This window comes from Ictalurus furcatus, chromosome 10, assembly GCF_023375685.1.
Source record: "Ictalurus furcatus strain D&B chromosome 10, Billie_1.0, whole genome shotgun sequence".
Taxonomy (NCBI): Eukaryota; Metazoa; Chordata; class Actinopteri; order Siluriformes; family Ictaluridae; genus Ictalurus; species Ictalurus furcatus.
The window spans coordinates 23119953-23142941 of NC_071264.1; the positions used below are offsets into that span (position 1 = coordinate 23119953).

A 22989-nucleotide genomic window follows, 5' to 3' on the forward strand; every position below is an offset into this window, starting at 1 on the left:
AATTGTGTGCTTTCTCTTGCATTTACAGAAAGGTAAGGCAGGTAGGATGCCCCTGATAACTTAGTGCTAACAATACATTAAAAATACAACTTTCATACACCCCCCCCCCCCCAAAAAAAAAAAAAACCTACACCTTACATAGTCAATTAGTCAATAGAAGCTTTCAGCACTGAACAGTACAATGTAACAAGGATATCCTCATAGACAGATTAGTAAATTGACAAACAGCATGATTGACAGGTGAATGGACATGCCTCGTCCTGATTTGTTGGCTGCTGGTGGCCCTGGAGTACCAGAGAGACCAGTGCCTTTCCTCTTAGTGCATATTTTATGTGAGCAATGTGAGGAGACCCCACCTTTAATGTGACTTATAAAAGATTTTTGAATCTGATTGGTTGGGAGGTGTTGATTACTTGAATATAAAATCAGATCCTACATTGTTATCGATTCTATAGTTAAAACACACATAGGGACTTGCATGGTGGTTAACTTTATGCATGGTCGATAAAGTCTTCTGGACAGATGGAGTTTGTGGTTTTTGCTAACATGATGCACGATGCTTTTTTGTACAATTATTATTTAGCTTTATGTACCCGAGCAACACTTTTTCCGGAGAATAGGTTACACCTATTTTTAATGTGCCACTAAAAGCGATTCAATTCAACAAGCCTGTTCTGTTAAATCTCACACTGCTCTTGTCTTATGGCAATGTTTGGGACACAAACTCTTTCGGATGTCCTACTTTGTGGGGAATGAGCAGTGTGTAAACACGGCACCTCATACGGACAGCAGCAGAGCCATCCATAAGACGCGAATGTTTACAGAGGGAGAAATTCTGCAGCGCTGGTTAAACACAGAGACGGGGAAGAGGGGTGGGGGATGTATGGATTGTCTGAGCTAAGACTCTGAGCTAAGGCATTAGCGATGCTTGCTTATGTCGACGATGTCCATGTCTCTGAACTGTGTTAAACAGGCTCACCTTTAGTGTGCTGCAGGATCCTCTGCAGCAGGACCGGGTACTTCGTTAATCGCTGAGTGACTAGTAATATGCACTCGGGGATCCCCAGGCGACGAACAATACTGCTGCTCATCTTTTTCTGAAATGATCAAGGCAGAACACGTCGCACGGTTCAGATGTTAATTAGCACACATCTAGTGAGAACTGTAAACTGTTAATTGCTGCAAAAACACTCCAAGCCGAAAAGCTAAAAACAAGTGAGCCAGTGAATTGATTACCCTGATAAAAGTCTGGAAGCGCTTGTCTTTGGCATGCAGTTCCTTGTACAAGTTCACTGCTTCGTTGTGACGGCTGCAGAACTTCCCGTAAACTTTCTTCATGCTTTCAGCATTGGAGCCAGAAAACTAAAACATATATTATAGACTAATGAAATACTGTAAAGCATGATCACATAAATATGCAAATAGGTCATAAAATGAGTCTACTACCAAGAACTGTTTCTTTTTCCTGTTTAACTGGTAAAAGCGTTCATTTGATAATTTTCCTTTAACAAACCAAATTTTCTTTGTAGATTTCCAATATCTGGACTGTCCCCCTTTGTATAATATACTACTTTATACCACAGAGCGTTTTTAATTCTTGGAATATGATTGGTCAGGATCAGAGATTGGTATGATTGGTTATTGTTTCTATAGTAACATATATACATGGGAAACACACTTCATTGTGTTGGCCAGTATCACACCACTCTGCACACTGTAACTGCATGCCATGTCATGTTTTGTTCATTATGTACAGTATTTGCTATTGTTTAAAAATGATCATGCAATAATGGAAAAATGGAAGAATGTTCATTATATATATTTAGAGTTTGGGTTCAAAAAAAAAAGGAATGATAGTTTCAAGTCTGACTGACTTGCCTTTAAGGGGCCATAATTAAGTCCCAAACCTCTCAAGACACATTAACATGTAAATATTTCATTGATTGGGCATGCCAGTTAAAGTAGGGTTTCTCTCTAATAAGATTTTGTGCATATTGAATATAACCTGGAAATGCCCAATATTCCTCAAGGAAAGCCATGCATGTTGGTAATCACTGTATGGGTTGTGCTAGGTAGTTCTATACATTATCAGTGAATATTCTTCTTAATTTTCTTACATTCCTTTCAGTTACCAAATTATGCATAACTCAGTAGTTCAATAATGCAAAAAGGAGGGGACTGGACATCCCTGCCTCATTTTCGTCCATTTCAGTTTCATTTTAGTGGTTTATTTAAGTGGTTCAATTTAAGTGGTTAGCACATTTGCCTTAAACCTACAGGGTTGGGGGTTTGATTCCCATGGAGTCTGCATGTTCTCCACATACTTCAGGGTTTCCTCCGGGTACTCTGGTTTCCTCCCTCAGTCAAAAGACCTGCGTTGTAGGCTGACTGGCATTTCCAAATTGTCCGTAGTGTGTGAATGGGTGTGTGAATGTATGGGGAGATTGTGTCCTGTAATGGGATGGGTTCCAGGCTCCCCCGTGACCATGTGCAGGATAAGTGGTATGGAAATTAGATGCATGGATGAATGGATAGGCTGAAATGACCACAACTAAACTTATCTTTCTATTCTCTAGTAAATAATCTTTGGACCGTATCTTTTCTGGAGTACCCAATTAAAAATATTCAGCAATGCAGGATGTAATTTTTGTCCTGTGTAATGATTTATCTTACTCTGCAGTTACACCATCTGTGCCAGTCGTCTTGTCTATCTCATTCCTTCTTTTTCTTCATTTATCCTCTTTTATCATGTTGTGATCTTTCTGTAATTTCTTTAATTAAGCTGTAAATTGTGTTGCAGCTGCTGTTTCTTCGTAAGAGAAAAAGCGACAATGATTCTACCCTTCATCTGCATCCCAAAGCATGAATTGAGCCCCCTCACTGTGCTTCATATACTATGTTTCAATTGCAGTCATTAAGCACCCCTTGCTTTAATGGCTGTTCCTCGTATTTGAGTTATCCTCCAAAGTATAGAACTGTCTATGGCTGAAAATATTACTCTATCCTGCTTGTTCATGCAATCATCCAGTCAGCCAATCAGCAATCAGCAGTGTAATGTATATAAAATCATGCAGATAAAGGTCAAGAGCATCAGTTAATGTTCATATCAAACAGCAGAATGGGGGAAAATGTGATCTCAGTGATTTTGACAGTTGCATGGTTGTTGGTGCCAAGTGGGCTGGTTTGAGTATTTCAGGCAGAAGCGCCTTGATGAGCGAGGTCAAAGATGACTGACCAGACTGGTCTGAGCTGACAGGAAACCTACAGTAACTCAAATAAGCACTCTTTACAACCGTGGTGAGCAGTAAAGCAATTCAGAATGCACAAAACACACCAAACCTTGAATGGGATGGGCTATAACAGCAGAAGACTACATCAGGTTCCACTCCAGAGCCAAGAACAGCAATACGAAGCTACAGTCTGCACTGGCTCACCCAAACTGGACAGTCATTTGTTCTTCACGAGATACCTGCTCATAATTTACTGTCTGATTATAGTATTGCCAGTACACTCTCCTGCCATGATTAATAGGTTCAACAGTCTATTCTCAGTAATTTACTCAATGAAATGTCTCACCTAAAAAAAAAAAATCACTATTTGTACTTTATCCATCTTTGTTAATTGGATTGAGTCTTTGGTTATCAGATGTAACAGAGCTCCAGATCCAAGTCTGCTTGTATTCATTTTGTGTGCCACTTTTGCAGCTCTGCTTTCTGCTTCATTTTCTTCTTATTATTATTATAAAAGAAACTGTTTTTATACATTGCGTTTTTGTTCTACACTGCATTACTGAGAGAAGCTTCGACTGTATACCTTTTTTATTATTATTATTGCTATTCAAAACTGTAAGAGTAACCCCCCCCCCAGCATTACCAGAAGAATAAAAATGTTTGCATGTTAAACTTGTTTATCATCCCAAATAAAGGTCTGTCCCATGACCCTACATAAGGTTCTAAGACGAAGTTCCCCATCTTAAGACCAACATAGGGCCTCCCAGGATGACCACACAGGGAAGCTGAACCCTGACTGTCTCTCCATCAGTTCCTGTTTCTGCCCTGCACTTTATATTTACCAGTCTAATATTTACCGCTATCCAGTGATCTCATCAGTAAAGCTTCCGTTTCTCCTTCTACTTTGATTTCTGCTGGCCACTGCTTTGCTAAGTCTCCAGGGGTTTGATGATGTCAATGGGAAATCATTTCTTCACACTATATTGGTCCTTCTGGACATCCTAGGATCTTCTAAATATCTTTTTTTTTTTTTTTTTTTGGAGTATGTGCTGAGCAGAGTCATTATCCAGGTTGATCTGGATCCCAGATCCCAGAAGCACTGTCTTTTTTTCTTTTCTTTCTAAAACTGGAACTTTACTACAGTGGATATATGCTCTGCTCCTTCGGGTGGCTATAATCCAAGTGAGAGGTTCTGTGAAGCTCTGCGCTGTCTGGTATGTTGAGATTTTCCTGGAACTTTAGGACTCGTCTGGATAATCCTACATTTTCTAATATTTCCTGATTCCTTTTGATTCAATATTTTAGTGTTTTCATTATTTCTGATATGACGATTATGAATTCCGTTTCTACACTTAAACCATCTGTATTTCAATTTCATTGAATAATATAATATGATTTCAAGCTGTTTTTTCTTCTTCTCATCATTCATCTAAAAATCTCATCATTCATTGATCGACTCATCTTCAGTAATGATTTATCTTGATCGGGTTGCGGTGTACCCGGAGCCTATTTCGGTGCAAGGCAGGAATACACCCTGGATGGGACGCCAGTCCATCACATGCACACAGACATTCACACCTATGGATAACTTACTGTAGCCAATCCATCTACTGGCATGGTTTTGGGAGGTTTGAGGAAACTGGAGAACCCTCAGGAAACCACACCACACACAGGGAGAACATGTGAAACTCCATACAGATAGTAAAGGTCCAAATCAGCAGTGTCTTACTGGGGGTCTGCATAGGCCACGCCCACATCTCTACTTGCTGTACACTTTTCTTTTTCCAATTTTTTTCATGTTATGCTTTCAACACTTATCTAATCTGAGTGCATTCTTTATGAAGTGAAGTCAATGGTTTTGTCCAACTTTGTACTGAAGGCAGTAGGGATGATGACACATAGTGCCATCTTAATTAAATTGTAAAATTTATACGTATCATAAAAGTGTTTGAATTAAATATTGAGCGAATAAAAAAAAAAGATATACAGATATAATCTCTGAATTATGTTCTGTAAACTGTTGTGTTATTAAAAAATAAAAACAGCCCTTGGTAGTGGGCTTAATGAAACATAATTGGAGCACCAGTCTCTCCTCACCTGGTTGACCAGTATATCCCCAATCCTGTTGACAATGAAGTTTCCATCTTTGCCCTCCTGCTTGGCCTCTCTCCTCCTCTCGAGCAAGCTGCTGAAGAAGAGTGTGTGCATCTCCAGTAGGTCATCCAACACCGGGAACACTTTGTCCACCGTCTGGGCCTCTAGCTGAACCTCTTTCAGCAGCCCCTTGCTGTATACGTCCGCCATGATCCGCAACGTACGCACATGGTGCATCTCCGTCTGAATCAGCTCTGGAAGGAAGAGAGACAGCGTTTCCATGTGATATCAAGTGATTATCAGTACTGTTCTTGGATTCGCTTCTTATACCACAGAATTGCTGAATTACATAAGATGTTGATTCGTTTTCCAAAACAGTGGCTCTGACAAGAGTACCGGCTGTAATTCAGATCACAGACTTATATTAATGAGCTTGTTCTACTGTATTATTGTCTCTATCGTAGCAGCTCATTCCCAGAGACTTCTATAGCAGACTCTCGTGTAATTTTAATTTTAACAAGCGGAAGTTCTATAACAATGAAAACCGTATAGACATTCCTCTGGTGAGGTTATTTTAAGGTTCCTTTAAATTTTCCTACATGAGAAAGTCTTCAGGACAAAAGACCTTGAGTTTTGTGCACTTTTCTAATTCTAATTAGCGAGAAAGAGAGAAAAAGGAGAAGTGCTGGTGAGGGAATGACTATTCATAGTTACTGAAATGAAAGTGAAAACGCCAACAAATTAAACAGAACCACAGCATGAACACATAAAAGATGCTACATGTCACTGCTTCATTAAATAAACGTAATCATTTGCAAATTGCTGTGGCATGAGAGCAATAAAACACTGTTTGCTGTTTGTTATTAAAAACGAATCATCTTTAGATTGATAACAGGAACTTCACGACATTGATTCGTTTCCTATACCAGCACACCCCCAAGTGTTTTATTTCATACTGACTATAATTCAAGTGAACGTACCACAACGACGAAAAAGGAAAGAGAATGGCATATTTGTGACATAAAGGTTATTCTGAACAGCTTGCTAGCTAATTAGCTAATTAGTGGTTTTTATGAAACAGCACTCTTTCGAAACACACTCAGCTGAAACTTTAACAACATATACAGTATATGACCTTTTGCTATATGCGGCAGATAATCCAGCTGACTATAAATGCTCAGAGGGCATTAATAGAACACACACACACACACACGCGTGCTTGCTATCACAAATCACAAATCCTATGTTCTAGGATTTGGAACATTCTGCAAAAATGGTGACAGTGTGTTTATCTTTTACATTACAGCTAGAAAACAATGTCTGTAGACCAGAGAACAATGCATCAGCGGAAATGCAGCTGAAACAGAGCTTTATCTCAGTGCTGTAAGACATATGCAACATATAGATATACAGATTCAATCAAGACTGGACTAGAACAATTGCTAGAGATGTGAGGAAAAAAAAAAACGTAGTAAACTGGTTTGGATGACACACAGTGCATTTCCCAGATAATATATTGGTCGTAAAACCTTAAGTCCTTCCTACTGAAATACATTCAGTGTCCAAAATGTCAAATGAATCAGATGAAGACTGCTGGTTACATAAGGTGCTTCCCACAGGTGGCCCTACCATAAATGACATCTTGCTGCTTGATGACATCCTTTTTCAGTTGCTTCAGGTATTTCTTATCCGCTGTAAAGCTCCACGAGTCGGCCTCCAAATCTTTAGCATCCGCCTCGAACTCTCCCATCAGCTGCCCATCAATCTCCGTTCCTATAAACAACACAGAAATGAGTTTAATAAACGTGTGCAATAAAGTGCGCTATGGTGAATCAGGAACATGCAGCAAATGTCACTAATAAATTGTAGCCTGCTTCTGGTCAATTGCTGGCTCTAACAGATTTCAGGCACGAGCTCGTTTGAAGCCAGCACCTGCTCACTAGCTGTTTGGGAAGATAAGAGGAAGCTCCAGGAAATAGAAACAGATGACGGGCTTTTCAGGAAGAAGTGAGGCTGCTTACCTTCATCTATCAGAGACTCGGTGGACTCGTTGACCTTGTTGGCTTTGTGCAAATTGTCGGTGGATTGGGATAAATATCTCAGACTCTTTAATGGCATTTCATCAAATCTGAAGGACGACAACAAGGAAGTGAGTTGGAGGCGATTACGGCTGGCAGCTATAAATCCATCAAAGGCCTAATTGAATTCTCAGGAGTTAATAAAGGTTTCCAGTTATGACTTATTTTCAGGAAACACTTTACAAGGGTCGTTAGATGCATGGGGGAAGAGGCAGCACAGCTGTTAAAGGACAAATCCTCCCTGAATGACTTCAATCAATGTTTTGAATCAATATGTCATTTTCAGATGCAAATGATTTAGTTTATGGTTAAATTCTGAGTTGATGTTTGTGGTTTAAACATTTTAATCAATGAATCGGTCTGTTTTCCAATTTGCTAACCAGCTGTGCCAAGCCTCTGTCCCCGTTACATTAGTTACAAAAATAAAGAAAGTACAGCAACCAACAAATTAACACCAGAATTGCTAAACTCATTGCAAATATTTTAAGGTTTCATTTAGTTTGAGGGTCAAGTTTTCCTTTAAGGTTCTAGGTGGGCACTCGGATAATTGTGTACGGTATTGTTAAATCGGATCCTCACGCTGCGATGTTGCTGATGGACACGCTCTTGGACAGGTTGCTGCTGTTGAAAGGCAAGATGCTTGTGTGTCTACGGGGAGCGGCCATCAAAGAAAGATGGTCGTCTGGAGACAAGATGGCTGACCAGGGTCTTTCCCGTTGGGCAGAGGCTAAATAAATAAATAAACAAACATACAAATATAGTAAGATAACAGTGCAGTACTGAACATTGTGCCTCTTGGTTTGGGAAAAGAAATGACACATAACATACTTTTTGCTCTTAAAGTGACTCCAGGCATAGTGGTCGACTCTGGCATTACAATCTGGGGCTGTTTTGGAAACTGAAAAGAAGACACAGAAAAAGCAAATTCACCACTAAAAGCATTTCGTTGGTTTGTAATTAAGAAATCCATTTCACAAATCGACTTCACGGAGACGTTCCTTACCTTTCCTTTGGTGCACACAGGAATGCTGTCTCGGCAACTCTTATGAACACACACACTGCAAACTAAAAGAGAACAAACACTTTATATGAGCCACCATTCCAGGGCGATGTGTTGCATTTGTTTTAATGATCGTTCTATGAACATTCATCAGTGGTTTAAAAGTAGCACAGGAAGCATATCCTGTGTACAAATATAGTGAACTTGTTCCATATGGCTAAATAAATAAATAAATCAATCCAAAAGCTCATCCTGGATCAACGAGCATAAAGCGACTATGTAAAATGAGATTCTCCCTCAGCCAGAAAAACCAAGGGTTAATAAGGGTGATTTGCTTAAATCATAGTCTTGGGTTTGCGATTTGACCTAGAGACAGTGCCAGCCAGGAAACTCCACCAAGCACACAAATAAACCCGAGCTGCAACCCACACAATCCTGCAAACCAGAGACGATCCTTAAAAAGCATGGATCTGACTGGAACAGCCATATCATCTACTACATTTAACAGACAATTATATGTTACTATTACATTTATAAACCTTTACATAGTGTATGTCAAATGTAATTCACCAATTGATTTACAACAATTCTATTTGCATTACAGGTGCATCTCAAAAAAAAAATTATATTGTGGAAAAGTTCATTTTTTTCCGTAATTTAATTCAAAAAGTGGAACATTCATATATTCTAGATTCATTACACATAAAGTGAAATATTTCAAGCCTTTTTTTTGCTTTAATCTTGATGATTAAGGCTTACAGCTCATGGAAATCAGAAATCCAGTATCTCAAAACATTCGAATAAAGAATTTATAATAAAGAAATATCGACTTGAGAAGATTTCTAATCAGCTAATTAACTCAAAACACCTGCAAAGGTTTCCTGAGCCTTTAATCTCTCAGTCTGGTTCAGTACACACAATCACAGTCATGGGGAAGATGAAAGTAAATTTCGCATTTCATTTGGAAATCAAGGTCCCAGAGTCTGGAGGAAGAGTGGAGAGGAACAGAATCCAAGTTTCTTGAAGTCCAGTGTGAAGTTTCCACAGCCAGTGATGATTTGAGGTGCCATGTCATCTGCTGGTGTTGGTCCACTGTGTTTTCTCAAGTCGAGAGTCAATGCAGCATCTACCAGGAGATTTTAGAGCACTTCATGCTTCCATCTGCTGATGAGCTTTATGGAGATGCTGATTTCCTTTTCCAGCAGGACTTGGCACCTGCCCACAGTGTCAAAACTACTAGTAACTGGTAACATGGTATTACTGTGCTTGATTGGCCAGCCAACTCACCTGACCTGAACCCCATAGAGAATCTATGAGAGACACCAGACCCAACAATACAGACGAGCTGAAGGCCGCTATCAAAGCAACCTGGGCTTCCAAAACACCTCAGCAGTGCCACAGGCTGATCGCCTTCATGCAACGCCACATCGATGCAGTAATTCGTGCAAAAGGATTAAAGCCCTGACCAAGTATTGAGTGCATAAATTAACATACTTTTCAGTAGGTCGAAATTTCTATATTATAAATTATTTATTCTAATATTTTAAGATACTGGATTTTTGATTTCCATGATCATCAAGATTATTATTTTTTTTTTTAAAGGCTTGAAATATTTCACTTTATGTGTAATGAATCTATAATATATGAAAGTTCCACTTTTTAAATTAAATTACGGGAAAAAATAAAATTTTCCATGTTATTCTAATTTTTTGAGATGCACCTATAGTTCTATAGCAAGTGAAAACACAAATGTGGATTTTTTTTTAGAGTCTTCACCGAAGGGGTGGATAGCAGGATTAAGCCTGTCTTTCAAGGAAAAAGGAAAAACCAAGGAAATCAATTCAGTGTTTAATTTTTTTGGCCTCCACATCAGATTATATGCCATTAACGAATGTCTTTGAAGTGAATACAAACAAGGTAGATTATTTACTCTATCACCCTTTTCTTCAATCAAAGTACAAGTTACACTAAAGGACAGACAACAGAACTGTATGCTTAATGTTTTTGGAAGAGCATTACAGTCTTGAAACTTGAAATCATGAATGCAGCTGGCTGACCTTTACATATGTGTGTGCCTGTAATAGTTTGAACCACATTATTATGCCATCAATGACACCTTGTGATATAATGCTTTGCTCAACCCTATTAGTTTAATTGTCAAGCTTTCAATAGGTATCTCATCTAAAATCAGACGCTATCTCACCAAACAGGCTACACAACTACTAGTCCAGGCCCTAATCATATCAAAACTGGATTACTTCAACACACTACTCTCAGGCCTCCCAGCCAGCTCCATCAAACCCCTTCAGATGATTCAGAATGCAGCAGCACGCCTCGTTCTCAACCAGCCCAAAAGGACCCATGTCACACCCCTCTTCATCTCCCTCCACTGGCTTCCTGTAGCTGCCTGTATCAAATTCATGGCCTTGATGCTCACGTACTGGACCTTGTCTGGAACAGCACCCTCCTACCTCAACACTCTCCTGAAGGCTTACGTTCCCTCACGCAATGTGAGATCGATTAACGACCGACGCTTAGTACTACCTACTCAGTGTGGCTCAACATCCCTTTCCAGAACCTTCAAACTATCTGTTCCTCAGTGGTGGAATGAACTTCCAACCTCAATCCGGACCGCAGAATCTGTCACTAACTTCAAAAAACAGCTAAAGAGACACCTCTTCCGTGAACACTGAACTAACCCCTAAAACACCAACCCCCACATTATCCTAAATTCTCCGCCTGATATATCGCTTTGCTTGTATTTCCTCATTTGTAAATCACTTTGGATAAAAGCGTCTGCTAAATGAATAAATGTAACTGTAAATATCATGACCAGTCATCACTGCTTTGATGGCAAATCTAATGCTCCACTAAAATTAGAATAGAAATGTCCATTTCCATATTATTTCTACTAAACAGATATATATGGAGGTCACCACAGTGTAGATGTAAAACAGATTCTAGAGACCTTCTATTAACATTTAAGGCATATTTGCTTTATGCGGTAGAGAAGAAACAAAAAGAGTATCATTACAAATAAGTATACATGGTTCTTCTGTGCTAGAACTAGGCTAAGTGGGAAAAAAGTCATGTAGTTGTAGGTATATGGACTGAACTTATGGTTCAATGACACTATTAAAAAGCATAACAAATCCTTCATGGCTCAAGGTCATAAAACAAACTTAGAAATGAATGCAAAAAAAACCAAAATCTCAGTCTCTAAATGAAGCGGATCTCACTTTGACTAGTCCATGAGGAAGCAAAAAGAGAAGGTTAGCAGAAAGGGATGCGCTGTTGAGCAATAAAGTTGCCTTGTGAAATGACAATATGTCCGGTGATGAAGGACGAGGAAGTTCCAGTAGTATTGTGTATTAGTTATGAAAAAATTCCAATCACAAAAATGACCTGCTTTTGCACTGTGGCGATCAGTCATGCTGCAGATACTTTAAAGCAGGGGTCTCAAACATATGGTCCATGGAGCAGGACCAGCCTTATAACACCTCTAATCTGGTCCATCAAATGAATTTACAATCTGTGTTCTAAACTAAAATCCTCTTATGGACCAAAATGTGAATCGAAAATGAGAAAAAAGAGCTGGTCTGTGTTATTCCAATAATGATTAGGGAGAGTCGTATTATATTATACAGTACAAGAATATACTGTAATACTATATAGGATTACTATACTTTTGGTATTATATAATACCAAAAGTATGTGGACACCTGATCATCATACCCATATTGAACATCTCATTCCAAAATCACAGGCATTAATGTGGAGTTAGTGCCCGCTTTGCTGCAGTAATAACTTCCACTCTTCTGGAAAGGATTTCCACTAGATTTTGGAGCGTGGCTATGGGGAGTTACACAGTGAGTCACATGAGCATTAGTGAGGTCAGGTACTGATGTTGGGGAGGAGGCCTGGGGCACCATCAGTGTTCCAGTTCATCCCAAAGGTGTTCATTGGGGTTGAGGTCAGGGGTCTGTGCAGGCCACTCGAGTTCTTCCACTGCAACCTTGGCAAACCATGTCTTCATTGAGCTCGCATTGTGCACTGGGGCACTGTCATGCTGGAGCAATTTTTGGGACTCTTACATCCAGTGTAGGGAAATCCTAATGCTATAGCATATAACCACAATTACACACACACATGCGCGCACACACACACACACCTGCTATAGCATTAAGATTAGTTTTTTTAGTACTGCATTTTCTATTTACATTTCACAGCGTTCCAACTTTTTTGGAATTGGAGTTGTGCATATGAAATGTAAATAAAAGCAGAATGCAATGATTTGCAAATCTCATAAACCCATATGATATTCACTATAGAACATATGAAATGTTTAAACTGAAAACATATCAAATGTTTAAACTGAGGAAATGTACAATTTAAAGGAAAAAATAAGGTAATTTAGAATTTGATGGCCGCAACAAGTCTCAAAAAAAGTTGGGACGGGGCCAACAAAAGGCTGGAAAAGTAAGTGTTACTAAAACAAAACAGCTGGAGGAACATTTAGCAACTAATTAGGTTAACTGGCAACAGGTCAGTAACATGACTGGGTATAAAAAGAGTATCTTAGAGAGGCAGAGTCTCTCTATATTTGTCCATTCAGATAAATGCTGATAAAGTAACACATTTAAGAGGAGTTTTGATGTGTTATTGATACATTAAACAGACATTTTAGTTTGTCTGGCCCAGTAGAAACCAACAAATAATTTCATGATCATCTCATGAGAGCGCAGGATTTTTTTGTTCACTGATAGAAGTCCACTTAAACACGTTGGGTCTGCAAAGCTGCTTTCAACACAAACCAATATTCTGAGTAATCCTGATTCCACTGGTCCTCTAGCTCTCATGGAATTGCTTGGGGCTAAAAGACTCTGAGACATTTGCTGTAGCTGATCCACTTACTCATATGAGTCACACCATATGTAATGTCAATCTGCGCTGTTTTCCAAAGAGTTCAGCTTCCCCACTGGTGGGGTGGCAGACATGCTGTCTCCATCCTATGCACAGGATTTTCATCTCTGTTCATACATCGATTATGTAACTGTGCTTAAAGTCGCTATTTTAAGAAATCAAAATATCTCCAAAGATTTCATTAGTGCATATCTGGAGCCGTCAAGCATTTACACTAGGACTGAAAGCACAGGGTTGGAAGGAGAAAGAAATCTACAGCAACAGTTAGATCGACAGTCTCTTACCCATACAACTGACAGTGTCTTTAACGTTGAGGCTTTTGTTACAGTGCTGGCAAAAAGCTGTATGGCCCAAGCTCACGGAGCTGAACAAATGCCCGTTCACGGCCTTCTTTTCCTTTTCTTTGCCTTCTCTGTCTTTTTCCCGGCTCTTCTCTTTGTCTTTTTCCTGTATGGTAGACAGTTAGGTGGACAAGAAAGAGAGACAGTGAGTTTTACAGACTTTTAACACAGACACAATACTAATATTGGTCATTCGTAACACTTTGTCATTTTCTCAGTTGCAGTGTGTTCTACAAAGGGATCGTGTTGTGAAAACCGGTCATTTTATAAACATTTAAATGCATTTAAAACCATTTACATTGCATTGTAATGCACACACACATGTAAGTAGAACTACTTAGTTAAGTTCCCCTATTGCCAACTTCCTGTTTGCAACAAAGTGGACAAAAGAGCAAAAACACGGCCACTGCAGTGCAGACAGCTGTATTGAAATGTCTTTTCTGAAATGAAGTGTTAAATGTAAACACCCACAATTTCAAGGGAAAATCCCTTCAAATTCATAATGCCTGAGCACTGTAGAGATAACTAGCATCATTACCGAATTGAAAATACCTACCGAAAACTCTACCAGCTACAATCTCAATGAACGCATACTCCTCAAAAAGGTCAACCTACCTCTTCTCCTGTAAAGCCGAGTATCTTAATGTAGCGACCGTGTTCAAAAAGCTTTCTATAACTTAACATATTGGTCAGAGGAATAGCGCCTTCTGTGGCTCGCTCACACTGAGAGGCGAGACACTTCAGCTTCACGCATGCAGCATAGAGGAAGTGATGAGCTCAACATAGGAGGTGCTCTTCCTTTGTTCAGAACTGATTTAGGATCAGCTGAATTAGCGCATAAACAAAACACAGTGCTCATTACGATATAAGGGAAACTGATCAGTAGACACTAAAAGGCAACGAGCATGACATCATCGGGTTTCAGTGTAAGTTTAGGCTTCAAGTTAAAAAAGAACGAAAAAAAGTGCAACTGATTTCCAGCATGCCTCTGATATTTATGGTCACCTATAAGGAAGCGCTTATAGAAAACAACGGGACTTCTTTAGGTAGAGCACAAAGCGCACGGATCACACCGTGCCTCATCTTCCTGCCTGACTTCCTCTGCGGAACAGATGGGTGAGACCCCTGAATGGTTCTCAAGCTTTCACAAGTGTTTAAGCAGACTTTCACCTCCATGACATAAGCACAGCTGACTCACACAACTATTATTTAGAACTGCAACGTAATATCGTTTACTGCAGTACACAGTGTTGCAATTGTTGTGTTGTTTAAGGGGAGAAAATAAGCACTGGACTGCACAGCACATTAGCATTACATAAATATGTGGGGGGGGGGGGGGGGGGGGGGGGGTTGGGGGAGATATAGAAATCAACACTGTTATTTACACGAATTCAGCAGTGTTTTCAGATAATTACTTGTCATACAGTATGAGATTATCGTAATTAATGCACAGCCTAATTCTATAATGGACTTTGTGATAAAATGTGTTCTCCATATCAGATTACATGATGAAGTGCATACAATGGGCTCGCATAAGCAGAACCAAGCCCAGTAGCTTAGTAGCTAGAAAAAACATGGTTTAAAAGGAGAAGAAGAGGAGTTTGGAGCCATTTGAGCCTGGGTAAAAGAAGACAATATGGAAAGCCGACAGTAGATTCAAAGTGAGCTTGGGTTAATAAAGATGTTTTACATCCATTAGCATGTATGGTAGCTTTGCAACTCACTGTACAAGAGGCCAACAGTGTAGGCTGGTATCATTATATTAATTCATGTGACTCTCACATTTTGGACACTGTCAGAAATTTGCTGTCGGCCATCTTTGCTCAGGCTGGGATTAAAATGTACCACCACATGCCACATTATGCGTTCTAAAATCACTGGTCTCAACTCACGACTAACACATTCTCACTGACTTTTTTTCTGTGACGGCGAAACCAGGCCGATTTTCATCATACAAGTGTAAACCCGTCTTTGATTATAACTTACCCGAGACTTCTTGTACATTTTACTCTTCAGGTAACTAAACGTGCGACTCATTTTGTTTTCGCTTTTTAATTCAAAAACCCCTCTTAAAGGGCCAGGCTCCTCTTCTGTGATACTGAAAAGACACATACACAGGAAAATATTACAATATACACAATATATATTCTGTATATACAGGTTATTTGTTTTCTTTAATTATTCTGCTTGAAGATAATTAAATTAAATTTGATGATCTATATGTCATGTTATGCGTATTGTTATGTGTATATATTTTCCAATATAGGTTACATACTGCACATACACTAACAGTATATATATATGTGTGTGTATATATGTGTGTGTATATATATATATATATATATATATATATATATATATATATATATATATAAAAAATATGTGGTTTACATGTGTGTGTGTGTGTGTGTGTATATATATATATATATATATATATATATATATATATACATATATAATACGTGCTTTTGATTTGTTTAATAATTCACTGTATAATTTCTATGTAATTTCATAATGATAACATCTCTGTTACTGACAATTTATTTATTTTTGAAAAATTAGTATACAGTATGTGTTATATGAAAAGATTATCAAATGTACTAAACTGGCAACTCAGCGTATATATAATATATGTATACTCTCTAAGTGCTCTAAATATTTAGTTTCCCAACAGTACATTAATACTACAGTTGGTGTAATATTAAAATGATTGACTATTAATATTGCAGAGCTCCTGGGATACGCAGTGTAGGCAGGGCGGTACAAAGTTATACTCACTGAATCTTTCACAATAGTTAGCAAACTGTGGGAGCTCTTACCTGTAGGCCAGAGAATTTGAAGTGCTACCACAGGATCTCATAGCTGGAAGGACAGCAATAAAGCAAAGCAAATCAAAGTCAAATCATGATTTTCACTTATTAAGGATATATTCAACCAAAACAAACTGTTTGCTTAGTATATCAACTCTATCTTATTTTCTTCATTAGAATTTTTTGTCATATGGTTATTTTATCGCACTGTGAAAAGAGAAGATTCTCAAATTCTTTTGTATAAGAGTCATGGGAAAGCAGGGACATGTCTATTGCAAATATGAAAACCGCAAAAAAAAGTGTCTCGGTTTTTACAGTCACGCTGAAAGACGGTAATTCAGGGGCTTTGGGAGAAACGGTTCCAAAAAAAGACAAAGTAGAGAAAGTTGGCAAGGTTGTGTTGTTAGCAACTCAGCCATGGAGATGGAAAAATATTGTAAACATTTCAGTACGTTCTAATCTTTAACCCACAGTAAAAGCATGGGGATTCAAGAGGGCGAAAATAACTGCTGGGCTCAAAAGCAGTCATTTCGCAGCCGTGTTTGCATTTTAAGGTGTTGTGTGAAACAGTGGGCTTCAATTACCAATATTTTAGTAAAGTGGTGTGGAAATGTTTCCGTCGGCCAAACCGAACTAAAAATTCCCACCGGATTTAAGTTTTGGTAATGCTGATTTTCATGCTGATTTTCATGATATTCATGCTTATCTATTAATAAATGCCAATCATCGTAAATTACCAAGCACATTCATGGCACGGTTAATTTGCATTCAGTGATGCCCTCAAAACTCCATAAAAGGCAATGATCATAGGGCTGAAAATGACAAAATGGCAACTTTTTTAAAAAAATAACTAAATGAATAAATAAAATAAAACATCTCCTAAGCATGACATGCTCTAAATCTTAAAGCAGTGCAGGAACTATGTCATTTTTGACCTCTGCGCAAGTGGGAAAAACCTCACTGTCTGTATATTGACTGATCTAAAGCAAATACTAGTACATACAGCACAACTCGTTTACAGGTAAGAAGTACTGATTTGTTTACTGTTGATGGTTTTAGTAGCCATGTTGATTTGACATCACTTGATGAACTTGTGGTTGAGGAGACCTTCCCGAGTTCCTGAGTAGGAACTCCGAATTGAAGGAGCGTTTTATTTGGTTTTTCTTAGTTGGAGGTCGAAAATGATGAATTACGACCTTTACTTAAATGGAGCATAACTCTAACTCCTTTTATAGGGCTCACTTAATTGAATATCTAATTGAATATCTAGTATAATACATGTAATACATCTATTGTAATACATTTGTGTGTGCAACTGACATAATCCATAGCTAATTATATGATATGAAGTCAATCAATCATGTACATTTACATTTACATTTACATTTATTCATTTAGCAGACGCTTTTATCCAAAGCGACTTACAAATGAGGAAATACAAGCAAAGCGATATATCAAGCGGAGAACAATACAAGTGGTGCTACTGTACAAGAACTTTTACTTGAGTTCTAGAAAAGCAAAATGCACAGAGTAGAGGTGTTAGTGCCAGAGTTTTTTTTTGTTTGTTTTTTTAAAGGATAATGTGGGGGTTGGTGTTTTAGGGGTTAGTTCGGTGTTCATGGAAGAGGTGTCTCTTTAGCTGTTTTTTGAAGATAGTGACAGATTCTGTGGTCTGGATTGAGGTTGGAAGTTTATTCCACCTCTGAGGGACAGATAGTGTGAAGGTTCTGGAAAGGGACCTTGAGCCACACTGAGTAGGCACTACTAAGAGTCGGTCGTTAATCGATCGCAGACTGCGTGAGGGAACGTAAGCCTTCAGGAGGGAGTTGATGTAGGGCGGTGCTGTTCCAGACAAGGTCTTGTATGTGAGCATCAAGGCCTTGAATTTGATAGGGGCGGCTACAGGAAGCCAGTGGAGGGAGATGAAGAGGGGTGTGACATGGGTCTTTTTCAGTGTATACATATAATGTAGCGAATCTCCTTATATGTAAATTTAAAACTCTTATATGTAAAAAACACAAACCCAGGAGCTCTTGGAATGTTTTTTTCCTGAACAGACTGTGAAGGCTCTTGTGAAGAATTTCTGAATACATACTTTTGGAGCCAGCTTGATATTTGTTACTTGAGGCCCATTCTAACTGTGGTCTGCACTTATATAGTGCTTATTTAACTTTAGCGGTTCTACAAAACTTTCTCATTCACCCATTCACACACACGCAAGGTGCTAGACTGTCATCAGGAGCAACTTGGGGCAACTTTACGATTAGAAGACAGCCAGCTCTAGCACCGGAGCCACAGCCTCTACCTAATACCTACATTTCTACAGCTAGCTGCAATGTTTCTACTAGTTTCTATTAGGGGATTGTAAAGTTATCACCACTGTTGATTCTCTATAGCTATAACTTACTTATAGAGTCCTCCTCATCACTGGATGAAGAGCTGACTGAAAAATCACGTTTGGATTTGTGAAGAAGTGGCGCGATGTTCAAGGAAAAAGAAAGCCGTCTCTTTTGCCGAACCCTTGCTTTTGCTGAACGATGGCAATTGAGGGCATAAAAGAAACCATAACAGCACTTTATTAACAGCAGTTATTTCTCTGAAGATACAGAAGTAGAACTTAGAGGGAGAAAATACGGGGCTTCAAGAAAAAAAACTTTTTCGGTAATACTAGTCTCTACCATACACGATGAGCACTGCAGAGCTTCCAATTATATTTAGCAAACGTCTCAGAATAACCGTTCTGCTCTACAATCAGTTTGTCTTTTATACTCTAACAGATTCACAGACAGCAAGACATGACTCACCGTCGATGTCCCTCTGACTGATGGACAGCATGGAGACGCTCTCTCGGAGGGGAAGAGTCATAGACTGACAGCCGCGCCGGAATGGCCGATATCTTCTCGATTTCTAAAAGAAAATATGTGTGCGTCACTGATGCAGAATGTTCCAGAATGTACATGCTTGACAACACTGATTGTTAAATGTTGTCTTGTAATGACTAGCCACTGATATCATTTTAATTATGTCAGCGCACTGCTGAATTCTTGATCCTGATTGGCCGCAACATGCTGATTAATTGTCCATAACAGCAGCTCTGATATTAGTGCAGGCCACATGGTTTAGATTAATGGACTTGCTGTAATATGAGCACGGTAATTGTAAGTTTTCAGACACAGGAAAGTCTCCAGGACAGCTTTTCTGCTGTAACATGACAAACTGTCTTCTTTTTTTGTCTTATTACCTTACAGTTTTTGTCTTATTATTAAAAAAGAGAGGAAAAAGAGACTGGGGACTGTCTGGCTTGTTTCACCAATGTTCCACACCTCTGTATGTACTGTATGTATAAACAAATAAAATGTACAATGTCTTCTTATTTAATTGAATAAACAAAATTGTAATATATATTTATGTGGTATAAAGGAATAAAACACTTCTGGAAAGTATGTTGTCATTGGAAAATAATCACCTTCAGGATGGTGACAGTAACTACACTTTGTATCCGGCCACACCAACCTACTCAATCACTGATTATTTTCCTATAACAGCATGCCCTGATGTGTTTTTTTCTTTCCTTAACACCTTACTTAATGAGCTGATTTTTTGAATCAGGTGTATCAGAGCAAAAAAAAAAAGAAATGAAACAAAACAAAAACACAAAAACCCCAAAACATTTTACTCCAGGGACAGAATCAGGAAGCACTCATGTGCACTGTTTATTTAGAACAGTTAAAGATTATTAAATGTTGTCCGAAGAAAATCTCTGATAATTGATTGTGTAGGCGGGGGCGTGGTCCAGCTAAGGTTTGTGAATGCAGAGAGGAGCACCACGAGAGAGAGAGAGAGAGAGAGAGAGAGAGAGACAGAGAGACAGAGAGAGACAGAGAGAGCCACAGAGAGCAAGAGACAGAGAGAAAGAGAGACAGAGAGCCACACAGAGAGAGAGCCACAGAGAGAGAGAGAGCAAGAGAGAGAGAGACAGAGACAGAGAGAGACACAGAGAGCAAGAGACAGAGAGAAAGAGAGACAGAGAGACAGAGACAGAGAGAGCCACACAGAGAGAGAGAGAGACATATTGAGAGAGACACAGAGAGAGAGAGACGCACACAGAGAGAGAGAGACAGAGAGAGACAGAGAGAGCCACAGAGAGCAAGAGACAGAGAGAAAGAGAGACAGAGAGAGAGAGAGCCACACAGAGACAGAGCTACAGAGAGAGAGAGAGAGAGAGAGACAGAGTGAGAGAGACACAGAGAGAGAGACGCACAGAGAGAGAGAGAGAGACAGAGAGAGACAGAGACGGAGAGAGAGAGAGAGAGACAGAGAGAGAGACACAGAGAGAGACAGAGAGAGACACAGAGAGAGAGAGAGAGAGAGAGAGACACAGAGAGAGAGAGAGACAGAGAGAGACAGAGAGAGACACAGAGAGAGAGAGAGACACACACACAGAGAGAGACACAGAGAGAGAGAGACACAGAGAGAGAGACACAGAGAGAGAGAGAGAGCGAGAGAGACACACAGAGAGAGAGAGAGAGAGAGAGACACAGAGAGAGAGAGACACAGAAAGAGAGAGAGAGACAGAGAGAGAGAGAGACACACACAGAGAGAGAGAGACACACAGAGAGAGAGGGACACAGAGAGAGCTGAACTGAGCTGCACAGAACTATGTGTATGTTTATGTTGATGTGATTCAGAAAGCACTGGAAAGCAAGAAAAGTAAAAAGAGTGAAATAATGTGCACCCTTGAGAACGAGTTTGTGTCACATTGATTTTTTTTTTTCTGGACCCTCCCCTTGTCCTCTTTCTTCCTCTCATATTGCAGAGGGAGGTATTTGTGATTGCAGAGGGACACACACAAACACACACAGCATGTCTCCTTGCCCTAACCCACCTGCCTTATCTCACCAGCTCATTATCCAAACCATCCATCCATCCATCCATCCATCTTCAACCGCTTACTCCTTTTCAGGGTCGCGGGGAACCTGGAGCCTATCCCAGGAAGCATCGGGCACAAGGCGGGGTACACCCTGGACAGGGTGCCAGTCCATCGCAGGGCACAATCACATACGCACTCACACACCCATTCATGTGTCCGACACTACGGACACATGTCCGTTCATGTGTCCGTAGTGTCATACACTACGGACACTTTGGACACGCCAATCAGCCTACCATGCATGTCTTTGGACTGGGGGAGGAAACCGGAGTACCCGGAGTAAACCCCCGCAGCACGGGGAGAACATGCAAACTCCACACACACATGGCCCCGGCGGGAATCGAACCCCGGACCCTGGAGGTGTGAGACGAACGTGCTAACGTGCTAAAAAAACAAACTGCTCCTGACTGGGAATGTCATCCCTGGTGGACAACAGACCATTAAATATCACCTACCTGACTGTCCAGACTGCTGCTGTCTCCCAGGTCGGACTCCTGCCCTTCCTCAGTGAGAGACACCTGGGAGCCCGTGTCTTCGCTCTGCTGGTCCTGAGAGGAGCGTGCTTCCTGCGCCTGCCATCGTTTCCCATCATCCCTCTCTGCGTCCAGACCCTCTAGGCTGTAACTATTGGTGTACAAGAGAAGCTTTTAAATCCAACAGTCCCACGTCTTGAACACCTCATCAGAGTGCTAGCATGCACGCAGCTCTGTAAGTGTTAAACGTTTGGTATTTCCAGCTGAAGAGGAAGTGCAAGGTGACAATGACAGAACAATCTTGCAAAACACACCGCACACCGATGGACTGAGTTATCTCTACTTTATGGAAAGAGCTTGTGTGTAGTTACGCAAGGCTGATTTTTCTTTCCTTCTTTCAACAACACAAAGACATCTTTAATGTGCTAATAACTTTAGAATGACATAACATAGCAAACTCTACAGACTTTCACAATGAAAAAAGACTGATTTTCATTATGGCCACATTACTACACCTACTACTACTACTACTACTACACTGAAACCATTCAGTATCTAATGTAACGTAATCTAAATGAATCCTTTCATACATAACATTTAAAAAAAAAAATAAAACATTTCCAGATTCTTCCGATGGTTTTTTCATTTGACTTTTTTTTCTCTAAATATCACCTGCATTTAAAAATGTTTATCCATGTGAAGGAATACTATGAGTAATAAGGTTACAATTCAGGTCTAAAATATTGACCGGAATTATACAAAAAAATCATTTTTGAACAAAAATATAGCCGTATTCTTGACAAATTTACAGAGTTTAGACCTGTTGCACGATGCAGCTCATTTTGGCAGTAAAAAAATGTATATATTCGATAATAATACTATGTTTTCACCAGAATTTATCACAAAATACCAAAATATCAGAATTTATATCAAAATAAAAATGTATATATTCGATAATAATACTATGTTTTCACCAGAATTTATCACAAAATATTTTTTTCATTTAGTTTAATATTTTGCCTAGAAAGTTTGCACAGTTAATGCTGACAAGTGATTTGGAGGTGATTTGCATCTTCTATTTTTCCTAAAAACGTCCTCGAGTGTACATAC

The 22989-nt window shown here is 39.4% G+C and overlaps 1 protein-coding gene across 4 annotated transcripts in view; it reads right to left on the reverse strand.

The window, feature by feature from the left end:
* The window catches only part of LOC128614124 (A-kinase anchor protein 13), a 96050-nt gene that overhangs the window by 16002 nt on the left and 57059 nt on the right, over positions 1–22989 (reverse strand). For all 4 annotated transcript variants that reach the window (XM_053635427.1, XM_053635428.1, XM_053635425.1 and 1 more), the window contains 13 exons: positions 21862–22030; positions 19281–19383; positions 16486–16528; positions 15653–15764; positions 13610–13772; positions 8406–8467; positions 8231–8300; positions 7982–8129; positions 7346–7452; positions 6954–7097; positions 5328–5578; positions 1237–1362; positions 980–1097 (listed from right to left, as the gene is read on the reverse strand). In XM_053635427.1, the coding sequence (XP_053491402.1) occupies positions 980–1097; positions 1237–1362; positions 5328–5578; positions 6954–7097; positions 7346–7452; positions 7982–8129; positions 8231–8300; positions 8406–8467; positions 13610–13772; positions 15653–15764; positions 16486–16528; positions 19281–19383; positions 21862–22030 (1616 nt within the window). The remainder of the gene's footprint in view (positions 1–979; positions 1098–1236; positions 1363–5327; positions 5579–6953; positions 7098–7345; positions 7453–7981; positions 8130–8230; positions 8301–8405; positions 8468–13609; positions 13773–15652; positions 15765–16485; positions 16529–19280; positions 19384–21861; positions 22031–22989) is intronic.